The sequence below is a fragment of the Alexandromys fortis genome, unplaced genomic scaffold (assembly GCF_014885135.2).
Source record: "Alexandromys fortis isolate MF-2015 unplaced genomic scaffold, M_Fortis_MF-2015_v1.1 scaffold_134, whole genome shotgun sequence".
NCBI lineage: Eukaryota > Metazoa > Chordata > Mammalia > Rodentia > Cricetidae > Alexandromys > Alexandromys fortis.
The window spans coordinates 3364536-3377422 of record NW_026068007.1 but is presented as its reverse complement, the minus strand read 5'-3'; the positions used below and the strand labels follow the sequence as shown (position 1 = coordinate 3377422).

The window sequence follows — 12887 nt, the reverse complement described above, 5'->3', positions numbered from 1 at the left end:
TCTGTGTCTGAGAGGCAGCCCCCAAACCCAGCCCTGACCTGGGCTCCCTGAATACAGTCTTCTCCTGTCCTCTGCGGATCAAAAGGAGCTGCTTTGCGATTGCAGGAGTGGAGGCCCAGGTGAGCTCCGCCCCTGTGCAATGTGCAACCTGCTTCACGGTGGCCTTATCTTAATGCAGCTGAGATCAGAAGACCCCACGCAATGCAAGGACACAGATTTGCACAAGTTCTGGTCTTTAGCTATTGGTCTGTTACTGTAAGTGCTAACACAAGGAGACACTTGAGGCTTCCTCGTTTGCTAAAAGCCACCAAGCAGAAGCTGATGGTTCCGTACTGGCTTAGATGTGCTTCTGCACTGTGGAGAGGGCTAACGCATCTACGTCTATGGACAACACATAGAAGTGGGCGGACAACAGGTACAAACATGGTCTGTGTTGAATACTCTCCAAAGATGCTATGTCAGGATGTACCTGGAAAGTCATTTTATAAATAAGAAAACCTTACAGGTGGGTGCCACCATGTAGCCCATAGTGCTCCCCTCTCGGGCTCAAAATTGCTGGGATTATAGACCCTTTGCTGTATGCAGCTATATTCGGGAATATTAAGCTTTTATTTGATCCTTTTTGGGGGGTAGATTTTTGATTGCTCGTGCATCCTACAAAAAGCGAAAATGAGCAAGGTCCTAATCTGAACAATCGTAACTATAACTCAAAGGTTACTAGTCCTTCTGCTGATCACCAGTCGATGTGCCTGTTGACGTTATTGTTTTATCTCCCCAGTCAGCTCTTAAAGATCCCCTTCCAATTGAAGGTCCTCAAAGCCCCTTTGAAAAGAGATTTGAGATTGTTTCCAGGAAGAACAAAGCAGCCCCAAGGCTTTGAAGGGATATTAAGAGCCTCCATTGTCAGGTGGCTTTGCAAGAGGGATGCAGGGTGTATCTGATTTGCATGAGACCCATTGCATTACAAATGCCAGTCCCCTATGGAAGAGAGGCGTATGCTGAGAACATAAAGGGTTATATATGGCAACAGAAGCTCATAATTAAAGCTGGGTCACACCTTCAGGTTTTATCGTCAGACCCTAGCCATTTCCCATCTCTGTCACTCTGGAATTACTAAGTGCCCGAAATACTTGACACCAGGATCCTTCATTCCACATGCCCTACTGGCACAGAGACAGCTGCCAGCCTCAGCCAGAGCTCGGTTCGTTTCCTACTTGAATTCATATTCTGTTTCTACCGAACATCCAACCCCAAGTGGTTTCTTCTGGAAGAACTAGGGTGGGGTTTCCTGCCCCCGCCCCCGGTTTTTGTTTTCTGTTTGGTTTGGTTTGATTTTCTTACCTTCCGTGCTGGGCTTTTTCATTTCTTCCACCCTGATCAGTTTCTTCCTGACTCTTCGGGTAGAGTTTACCAGCTTGTGTAACCTCTTAAACTTCACCGACTCCTCCGACTCATCATCCGATTGTTCTCTTGACTGGCCAAGAAACAGAGGAACGGTTAATCAGTTAATTGCTCCGGAGCTGTGGCCTCCTGGCTGGCATGACTGGCTCAGCTGGCCTCTCAGTCAAGGCCAGGGATCTGCAGCTCCACCGCCAAACTTGGAACATCAACAAATCTGCCCAGCAGGTTTACAAAACCCCCCGCATACCCTCAAGTGGCCTAATTCCGCAGACTCAATCCTAGGGATAAAGTACATATTCATGGCACTGACCACCATGGGGGTGTCTGTCCATCCCGCTCCCTGTGTCTTTCAAGCCAAGTCCAGCAGGACTTTCTCCTCGAGCTGGCCCTGTAATTCCAGTTACACTGCTGTGGTTTGGGCCAGGCTCTCCTCTGTCTGGCCCATTGGGACTTGCTGCTGAACGTGGTCATCAACCACTTCTCCAAACCAAAATTTTGTTGACTTTTTCCAGCACCCCACCCCCACCCCAAATCAAAACCAGGAGGCAGAAAAGGGGAAGCAATGAAGGGAAAAAAAGAAAGAAATGGGGGGGGGGAGAGACTTTCTTTCCTTTTTGTTAGAACTGCCTGCCACATCACGGTCATCCCTGACACCTCCCCCAGCTCCTTCTGAGGACTCATGAGGCAAGGCTGAGGACAGCCCCGAATTCCTCCAAAGAGACAAGGGAAAAAGCTGACCTTTACGGCCATACAGTACAGTCCATATTCCCCAGCAGCCCATTCCATTCTGCAGCGACTCAAGTGTGCTCCGGCCCAGCTGTTTTCCCTCAAGTATCAAACATTACAGAGGGGAAAAAAAATTCTCTCTCCATAGCAGTGGTCCAGGCTAAAAACAATCCTTTCCTTGTGAACGGAACGAGGGCTTCATTTCCAAGTCCATTCCAACATTCAGTATGCAGCTTCCTCCACTGTATCTGCTGGAAATGTGAAGTTTCCCACCGGAGCGCCGTGAGGCACGCTGCACTACCCGGCCGGGCGCTAGGGCCTCTTGGAAGCACCCCAGCCTCGCCACGCTCGGTGCAACCAATGAGTGGGTCCAGCTAGTCCTGCCCGAATTGACAATAGCATCCCTGCATGTTCTCGGTGCAATTCTCAGGGAGACAGACGACGCTACACACCTCGCCCCACCCCCAACAACACAAAACAAACCACATCTCCAATTCAAGACCAATGAGGGGACTTTCCCCAAGGAAAGCTCTCCCGAATCGCAACTTCATAGGCCATAAAATAGGTCAATCAGTGTTGGTAGAGAAAGGCGCAAAAGAAGAGGGTGGAGACCATATGGATTGCTTAGAAACGGTGCATGCTGGGAGTGCACGGATATTTCTCTCAGTACAACGGTACCCTCTCCTGGATAAACTTGATCCATGTTCTGCCACCTCCTTGCCTTGGAGACCACAGCATTGGCGCCTCTGTACTTTACTCGGGTCGACTCCCTGTTGATTGATTAGTACAGACTTCAGCAAATCATCAGACTGCAGTACTCCTCAGTGTTCCTGTCTGTGAAGCATGCTTGAATCTATGTCCACCTTCTGTAAAATTCCCAGGAAAATAATGCCTGCAGGGTCACAATTAAAGTCGCCTACTGTCGGGTAGGAGAGCCGGCTCAGCGGTTGAGAGCATCACTGGCTCCTCTCCCAGAGGACGGGGGTTCAATTCCCAGCACCCACATGGAGTTCACAACTGTCTAGAACTCCACTTCCAGGGGATCTGGTCCCCTCCTACAGAAATACATGCAAGCAAAACATCAATGCATATAAGATAAAAATAAACAAATCTTTTTTTTTTCCAAAAAAAAAAAAAGTTGCCCACTATCTACTTGGCAGACTAGAAGGAAAATGGAGCCCTTCTCTCCCATCTCAGTAAGGAAAGGGGGCAATTATGTTAAAGAATTAGGGTTAATGCACTTAGTTGAAAAGTGTAGGATTAAAAAAAAAAGAGTTAAAATAGTAAGTTTAGCTCCAAATACAAAATAATACCATCTGGTTTAAATTTCATTCCTACTTTGTTGAATTGTTGACGTGTCATGAAGTGAAATGGTCAGAGTGGCCAACCAGAGGCATGAGAACTTGGTTACCCTCATTCTGGGTCACGAGCACCTCAGTAACCCACAGTGCACTGGATTCGTGCAAATGTTTCAAAAGATTGCATCCTCCCATTCAGTTCAAGTGCCAGCCATCAAAGCAGAAAAAGTTAACCTTATATTACACAAGGCCTCTGGATATTCAAACAGCAGCAACAAACAGACGGAACCAGGCTAGGTGTCCAGCCTTGACATTATAAACTCCAGAGTCAGGTCAAGGTTGAAATAAGCACCAACGGTTTGTACGAAAGAGATGGGAAGCTAGACCCGGCGATGCAAATGCGCCCCATAGCTAGCTAGTTTGTTGGCAGTGGCTGCTGGAGGTTTGTCTTGGGGAGGACTACTCGAAGAGTGCATGGAATGGAATGGCATATAGTAATCAATAACACAAAATTCTTCTACAGCGATGCAAACCGTGCATAGAAAAGGTACATTTGCGTGAACTTTCCAGGGAGAAATAAAAATAGTCACATCAGGACACGAGACCGAGAGCCAGCATTTCCTCCCAGACCTTCCTTCCCTGGGCCTACGTTCCCTGTGGAGAAGAACAGTGCAGGTACTTCCTCAGTCTCTCTCACATGTCGCACCTACTCTCTGAGGAAAATGCACCCTAGAGAACATTAAACTGGTGGCATTTCTACTTTTCTAAGTCAGTGGAGGTTCTGGAGGTGCCGGCCATTGACAAATCGCAAGCCACGGCAACCACGGACTTCCTCTGCCTGCCATGCTTTGGACCCTAGGCAGGTTGACACGGAGAGCCACTGAAGAAATGTATACTTGTGCATCTTATCTTTTTAATTAAAAGATTCCTCTGTAGTCAGCCTGGGGAGTCAATTTTTATTGATGAGAAGGGTCAACTTTTGGATTCCTCTTGAGTCCCAGGGAAGAAACTTATGACATATTAGTCTCTCCAGCTGTTTTAATATAAAGACACAAGTGACTGCATTTCTTCTAAACTGAGTAATAAATTCTTCCCTGTATATTTCTTTTTTCAAATAACCACGTGTTTCTTTCTAAATGTTGAAAGCCACATATCATATTTTTAATATATATGTATATTATATATGTATAGGCAATGTGCCTTTTATTTTGAAAATTGACTATTATAAAGAAGATTTAAGAACTTTTTAAAATTAAGAACCACTAAAATTATGTACATAGAATTTTAAAACTCAAGTATTTTCTAGACAGTCTTGAAAGTAGAAAATAAATACTGTAAGTATTTGGGGCAAAAAAAAAAAAAAAAAAAAAAAAACAACCAAACCTTCCTACCTAAAGGAGGTTTGTAGAAGAGAAAGAATTTCTACTTTGCATATAAATGATTTGTATATAAACAAAAACCTAAAAGCATATGTTCACACATACTCAAACATTTTCCCATCGCTGTACCCCTGCACCTCTGAGTTAGTTTATTAAAGTTCACGAAAGTAACCTTCAGCTTGATCACCTGACAGACAAGAGGGTGACGTCCATCAGCTTTATCCACCCCATCCCAAACCATGCGGAGGGGGACAAACCACGACCCCACCAAAAGATGCGCAAAGAGCCTTTGCAGTATTGTAAACAGAAACATTCCATTCCTAAGCTTTCCGCTGTAGTTTTTTTTTTTTCCACCAGAAAGCCCATATGGCTCAATTTTAATTACTTTGGCTAATGCTATATGTAGTAATTCTGTGGTGAATGCTTAAGTGTTTCATTTCTGGTTTCCATAGCAACATTACATCAGATTGCAGACAGCTGGCTCCACAGTTTTAAACCATAACAAATTGACCAAGCCAAGGCACAAAAGTATAGCTGCTTTAAAGAGATAGCACACCCTTCGCCAGCCAGGCACTGAGTGAGGAGTCTATGGGGCCATTTGGCATGGACAAGAGGGTGGAGCCTCCTTTCTATCCAGCTTCTCTTGGAACAAGTGCATCTTTTGACACATCTGTGATGCTCTAATGGGAAAAGCCAGGGAGCCAGCGTGGAGAATTTTTGATAACACAACTGCACGCAAGATGACTGGGAAAGGGGAGCAAAATTAATCACATCTGTAACTAAGAAGATCCGTGTGCTGGCGCCCTCTACAAACATGCCCTCACCACTCATCCTAAGGCTGTCATTTGCCGCCTGAAGTGGATACTTCACCGCACCTTATAGCGAACAGTTCTTACATCTGTGATGTACAGAATGCATGGTTTCCAAAAAAATTTAGTGGCATGGTAGCAACGGATGTGCTGGAATAAACGTCAATCCATGCTTGCAATAAGCAACCAGACCCTTAGGCAGAAGCATATGCGACCATCACGAGCACAGGGTTACGACTTGCCTCCCGGCTCCAAATCTGAGACATGCTGTCACAGTTAACAACCCTCCAAATCCGAGACACACTGTCACAATCAACAACCAGAAAAACCAGACTAAGTCTCTGTATCTCCCCCAGAGCTAGACGACATCATTCAATATAGAAGCAGTCCTGAGAAGCATTTTTCAACTGCGAATACATTTGCTTGAGGAAGTCACACAAGAGTTTTGTTTGCGCCCAGCCCATAAGAAGTCATATACACTTCAACTTCCTAGAGTCAAGCTGTCACTGCAATAATTCTAAAAGGCATAAGAAGGAGGCCAATTAATCGTAGGCCTATTGAAAGCGATGCCGAACGCCGTTTGGATTTAAACCCTTCACACAGAGTCAGCCCAACTGGCAGCAAAGTGGAGCCAGCCCGGGCTTGCTCATTCTTTCATATTCTCAAAATAATATTTAGTATTCTTCAAGAGTTATGTATGGTAATTTGGTGATCCCACTGGGCGGGAAGGCAGGGAAGCAGCTAGGGGAGATGGATAGATCTAGAGAAACTTAGGGAGCCAAGGAAGCTGCAACCTAGGCGGGAGCAGGCAGAAAGCAACAGAAAAGTTTTCCTTTCACACACACACACACACACACACACAGAGAAAGCATTCATCAACTTACCGGCTTCGGCATTTAGCAGGCGTAAGGGGCAGCTTTGCAAAGGTGCGGTAGGTACCCCTTCCCCCTCCCGACTCGGAGCAAATCTCACTCTTGATCCTTCCTCAGTCAGTCCTGCAATCTCCAAGTCGGACCAGGCACTCCTGCGAACATGTTCTCTGCAGTTACATGATCGGGCAGGCTCTCCCAGTCACAGCCCAACATCCGAAGAAGAGCACCAGGACACTGACTGGATTCAATTAGCCTCTCTCTGCCTGCTGCCCGATTCCCCAGTTGCTTGCTAACTGGATAACTTGTAAGAAAGGCATAAGTCATCAGCTCTAAGCAAATCTCCTATTCACCACAAGGAAAAAAGGGAGTGTTGTGCACGGCCAACAATCCCTGTTTTCACTGAGGAAGGCTCCCTGACCTCCTGCTGGCCTCCAGTTCCTTAATTACTGTCTATGGAATTCCAGAGAAAGAAAGAAAGAACGCGAGAATCTGAGCGAATCCAGGACAGAGGACGAACCCTTCTGAGTGACTGAACTCTAAAACAGACTGCTTTTGCAGATGCGGCTCCAAACGTTCCCTGAAGGGAGTGGTCTCAATTCAAAGTAGTCACCTTTCCAGGGCTATTTTTGAAACTACTATTGTAAGGTTTATGATTGTGGTTTCTCTCTCTCTCTCTCTCTCTCTCTCTCTCTCTCTCTCTCTCTCTCTCTCTCCCTCTCTGTGTCTCTGTCTCTCTCTCCCTTCCCTCCTCCACTCCCCCACTCCCGTTTTAACCGCCAGAGTAAACGTAGGCTATTTCCCCTTCCCCAAAACTTCCAAAACCGTCTTTCCAAATTGTTCCAGCAGTCATTTCAGGGCAGCTGAGTTCCCGTGCATTCCAGCACAGGGAGCCTGAGGCCCATGACTCAAGATGATCACTTCATTCTCGTGGGGGTTCTCTGGGGAGCACCAGGCCCAGGCTGTTATTTAAACAGAACATCAGCTAAACAAGACAGAACTGAAAACTCATATAAAAAAAGGCTCCATGACGTGCAGTGCAGTTCCCATCTGACTTTCCACGGCTAACTTCCCTCAGTTAAGTCATTCATCCCCACTGTACAGCTTGCACTGTTCATGCCTAGCTCTCTCTTCCACCGTGTGGCGCCTTGTCCATCTCTTTACAGGGTCTTTACACACAACACCAGCAAAGTACCTGGAAGCCTGGAGCTCCCCAATGAGTGCCAACTACTCTGCCTTTTTAAAACGGCAGAGGGTCTTTTTGGAGGAGGTTCGGGGCTTACTTAAGTGAAAAATAAATGATACAAATAAACAGATTTGAGGCCCAAAGCTCACAAGCGGAAGGCTGCGCTTTGCCCAGGGTCTCTTGTTAGTGCATCAGAATACAGGCCAGCTTCCCACTTTGCTGGGTACCTCACCTAATTCTCTTTGCTGCTCCCCCACAGACCTTTTTCTTTAGCCAGAAATGAACCAACCTCGTGCCCCTCCACCCCATCTTCAGCCCCACATGACCTCTTCTACCTTTATGTAACTTCCTCATCTTCTTCACCATAGCGTCCTTGTATTGTCCAGCTCCCTATATCACAAACCAATCCCCACACACTCTGGGCTTCACCACTCATCACTGGCATTTCAGGGCCACACACAACCCAAGCTGTGGCAGGTGCTTTTTGACTGAAGTACTATCGACTCTGGCATTTAGCAAACACCACTCCTTCATTCCATACAGTTCAGCCATGGCCCTTTTCTCAAGTAGAAAGGACTGGGCATGAAGTGGGACCCTATGGGCCTGTCCCTGTGTGCTCTCTACTTGAGAAAGGGTTTTGCCTCTAGTATCAGAACAAGCTGATTTTCATTTCAACGTGTGTGATTTTACACCCTATAATAGTCCTGGGATTCCTAAATGCAACTTAGGTTTGAAAACATTTATCTTAAAGTGCTTACTACTTCTTCTTCTTCTTCTTCTTCTTCTTCTTCTTCTTCTTCTTCTTCTTCTTCTTCTTCTTCTCCTTCTTCTTCTCCTTCTCCTTCTCCTCCTCCTCCTCCTCCTCCTCCTCCTCCTCCTCCTCCTCCTCCTCCTCCTCCTCCTCCTTCATTTGTGACCTCTTCATCTTTTATTTGTTACTGACTTAAGCTCCATCAGAGTCCGTTTTATTCTGACAAATGGCTCTTTTAAGTGCTATGGGCACAGCAAGTCCAAGGAGTCCAAGGAAGAGCCACAAAGCTAGTGGGACACACAGCCATAAAGCACAGTGACAATGAGGCTTAGGTGGCACATGATGCTAAGATGCTGGGAAGGTGGGGTGAGTTTAGGAGCCAGGACTCTGACACTCAGCAAGCATGGGTTCAGATCCCCTTCCATCACTAGAAAGGGCAGGTCACCTTAGGCATGTGTACTAACTTCTTTCCCCCTTGTGTATGAAACCTGCTACCTGGCAAAGAGGGAAGCCCAGGATGGACAGAACACTTTCTCAGAAGATACGGTGAAGAGGGCAGAGCGAAGACAGCTTTCCGACTCCCCTCCCAAAACACACACACCAACCCACCCACAGCCTGCTTCCTCTGCTAAGAGGAAGAGCAAGAGAGCCGACTTTACACACCGCTTTCTGCACCTCTGCCCCACCTCTCAGAGGGCAAGCCTGGCATTTATAGAAATAATGTTGGGCTCCATGTGGGACTCAACCTGGATTCACCTTCCAGAAGACAGGAAAGAAACTCTCTAGGGACATGGGACTCTCTAGGGACATGGGCCTGGGCTAATCTCCTGACTATTGTGGAAGATGGAGCCTCTTCACAGCAATTAATGACCAGAGTGTCTACCTATCGCAAGTCCTCTATAAATATTATGTACTCAACAAGGAATGAAGTTGTTAGGCTCCTCAGCCCCAGACCTCAGCTCTCAGCCTTCACCACACATCAGATCAAACATTTGAAAAAGCAACCGGCTAGAGTGGCCAGAGGAAATGTTTGGTTCTGAAAAAAGAACACAGACAGTCTCGTATTGCTGTCTGGGGATCTTGTTCTCTCAACAGTAGACTTGAACCTACCTGAACACAGCAGGTGTGCAAACTGGCTCCAGTTCACATTCGGAACATCTGAATTCTAGGCTATTTGTTAGGTCTCAAGACAGGCTGCAAAGGCCTTGCCACGGATTTAGAGCTGTGTGGTCACAATTATAAATATACAATACCAGTGACCGTCACTTTACTCTGTCAGTGAGGAGCACCCCACCCCTTCCCTCTGTTGCCTCCTGTGGTTTTCTTTAGAGAAACCCTGGCCCTCCCCATGTATGCTGCTCAAACTGATTCAATACCCACTTCTTAGAAGAAGCATGCACAAAAATTTTCCCATGTCAACAAACACTCTACCAAGAGAATACACAAAAATAGTGCGATTCAACGGCATTCCATCATAGAAGTATGTTGGTATTTACTTCAACAAAGTGCCTGTCATCAGACATTTGGATGTCTCCAACATACACCAACTCGGATGCATACTGTGGCAAATGTAGTAACATGTTTAACACGGTCTTTATCTTTGACCTGATGATTAGATTTTAGGATGGATAGGTTTTAAAAAATTGTTTACATCGGCAAGACTTTTGACACATACTACAGCTTGCTCTGAAGAAAGTGTTGTCTTAACTATATTCCTCACTATTGTGAGTCCCAAGCATTATATGTTTTCCACTTGGATAAATAAAAATCAAATCTGTCTTGATACTACTTAGGTGTTTCTTCACTGGAATGAATTAATGAACGAATGAATTAATTAATTAATGAACAAATGAAAGAATGAGCTGACTGAAGTCATTCGGAAGGGCGAGAAGTGCCAACATGACTAAGGGGCAGCCCCTGAACTTACAAATGTTACAAGAGAGGAAGCACAGGGCAGAAAAGCGCACAGGAAGTTCTGAATCATGATTGATACAGGCCAGGAGTGCCGGCGTCATCCCTGAGAAACAAAGGTCATCTGCACACGGTAAGATGCTCCCTCGGCTAGGAAAACTGAGATATGCTTTAGTGGGTGGCTAGTACTTCTTCCGGGTTGGGGGGGGGGGAGGCACATCCGTGTTTCCACATGACCTAGAGGTTAGTGTTGAGATGGCACTTTCTTCTCTGACCTCGGATGCTCGCCTATCTAGCTGGACACAGAGTTGAGCTGATGTCACTTTATAACAGCATGTGATACCAATCAACCACAGCTTCTATCCTCCCTTTCTCCAAGCTGGATTTCATCATCTCTTCACCATGACTGGTCTCCCTCCATGATCCAAGAAGCCGTGCACTCAGGATTCTTCAATACCTTAGGGCAGCATCCTGCCTCTGCCTCTGCCTCTGCCTCTGCCTCTGCCTCTGCCTCTGCCTCTGCCTCTGCCTCTGCCTCTGCCTCTGCCTCTGCCTCTGCCTCTGCCTCTGCCTCTGCCTCTGCCTCTGCCTCTGCCTCTGCCTCTGCCTCTGCCTCTGCCTCTGCCTCGGTACACGCGAGATTTCCCCAGCACTTGAGGACTGAGCCGTGTTCAGTAATGGTAGGGACCTTTGAGTCACTGTCATCAAGGTAATCTTTGTGATAAAAAAAAAAAAATTAGTCTCCCTGAGTTTAGAGTAATACTGTTCAATTTAAAGTACACAGCTACATAAACCATGTGCACATTATGCCCCGCGCCCTGCAGTGTTACAAAGAAGTCAGGCAAGGAGACCCATCTGTTTAGTAAGAAATATTTTGCTTGTTAAAGGGTGACATCATTGCCCTCTGAAATTAGGAGGATTTTGTCAGCAGATGGGAAAAAACGATGAGATTCCATTCGCCTCCCAAAGGTGTCGTGCAACGCTGAAATAATCGCTCTGGCAGCTTCAAAATTAACTAGTTGTCGCCAAACTTCAGGAAAGAGGAAAAAGAGGAGGAGGAGGCAGAAGAAGAGAAGATAATTACAGGAGACTTTTATTTGGAAAAAGTGTCTGGGAACTGAGGTAATATTACCATCCCCAGGGGGAAAAATTGTCAGCACTCAATTCTTTTTAAAAACCTTAAAAATTAATACAGGGCCCAAAGGAACACAAATGGACGTTACCTTCCACGGCATATTCTAATCTGTTTCCTAAACTCAAGAACATGGAATTACTTTTAAACGCCCTCGGAACAATGTTGCTACCTTCTTTCTCCCAAAGGAGGAGGGAAAACCAGAGCTCCAGAGTCACCGAGTCTAGGGAGACTGTGGGCGCAAGAAGACCCCAAATCGACAATGTCCCTGGACGCAGAGAAGATGCTTTTCCCCCTCCGCTGTGGGCAGAAAGGAGGGCATTAAGAGAACTGACTTCCGTTCCGTACGTGAAGCCTTGGCTGACGTTTCTGCATGATGTTATCCTGTCCACAGGTCAGGAGACCATTTATATAAAACAGCCTAAGGTCTGAAGAAGAGGCAGAAAAGCCTGCAGCGGCAGTCCACTTCCCTTGTGAGGGGCTGGGGGTACACCCAATGCATATCCACTGATGTGAAGCACCCTAAAGATTCGAGCAAAACCCACTCTCCTCATTCCCAAGTGCCCTGGGCTCTCACACAGCTCTGTGCCATGGCTAAGGCTGACTCAGAGCCGCACTGCCAAGTAGAGCAATCACATACGCACTGGAAAGTCCACCGTTCATTCCCGAAGCGGTAAGTCTCCTCGGGGACTGGGTGTGTTGCAAAGTCACATTAACTTTGGCATCTCGGACTAGTGAGTCATGGTTCAGGCACAGTGACTTCTCCGGACAGCTGTCTAACAATTCCATCCAGTGCACAATGATGCAGAAATACAGAAAACCCAAAGAATCTAGTAGCCACAGAAGGAAGGGTTTGGACACCCACCTATGTCACCAGGCTAGCAGGTGAGCCCATGTCACTCCTGAAGTATCTATCTATCTATCTATCTATCTATCTATCTATCTATCTATCTCCTTACCATAATTTGGGGTTTGTCTATAGAATTAATAAGAAGTAACTTTGACTCAAGTTACAAGCCAAAGTATCCAGGCTGAATGCCTATCTGAAAAGCAAAATCATTATCACTGGGGATGCTGTTTGTAGTCACTGAATTAGCGAAGCCATCAGGACATAACTGATAAACACTGAACCAGTGGATGGCCTGCTCACAACAATAGACAGAACAATGGCCTCCTTTGCCAAAACTGTAACTAAAACCCAGCAAGATACTGCACTATCAACAGCCAAAGAAAGGAACACGCATTACCACTTACACACTGCATGCTCAAGATAAGAAACAAACTACCAAAAGTTCTTGCCCACTTTTTCACAAACCAGACTAGCAAATGGCAGAGAATTCTGTCACAACCACAAATCTAGAGAGAAACAAAGTTCACAAAATTCACAACTTCTTTATCTGTCCTGACTGGGGAACAGTGGAAACG

At 46.2% G+C, this 12887-nt stretch overlaps 1 protein-coding gene across 4 annotated transcripts in view; it reads right to left on the bottom strand.

Moving 5' to 3' along the window:
- Window positions 1-12887, bottom strand: part of Sash1 (SAM and SH3 domain containing 1) — a 226196-nt gene that overhangs the window by 30660 nt on the left and 182649 nt on the right. For 3 of the 4 annotated variants that reach the window (XM_050161632.1, XM_050161630.1, XM_050161631.1), the window contains one exon: window positions 1342-1474. In XM_050161632.1, the coding sequence (XP_050017589.1) occupies window positions 1342-1474 (133 nt within the window). Of the gene's footprint in view, window positions 1-1341; window positions 1475-6497; window positions 6792-12887 lie in introns of those variants that run through there. The other variant, XM_050161633.1, reaches the window with a different exon arrangement.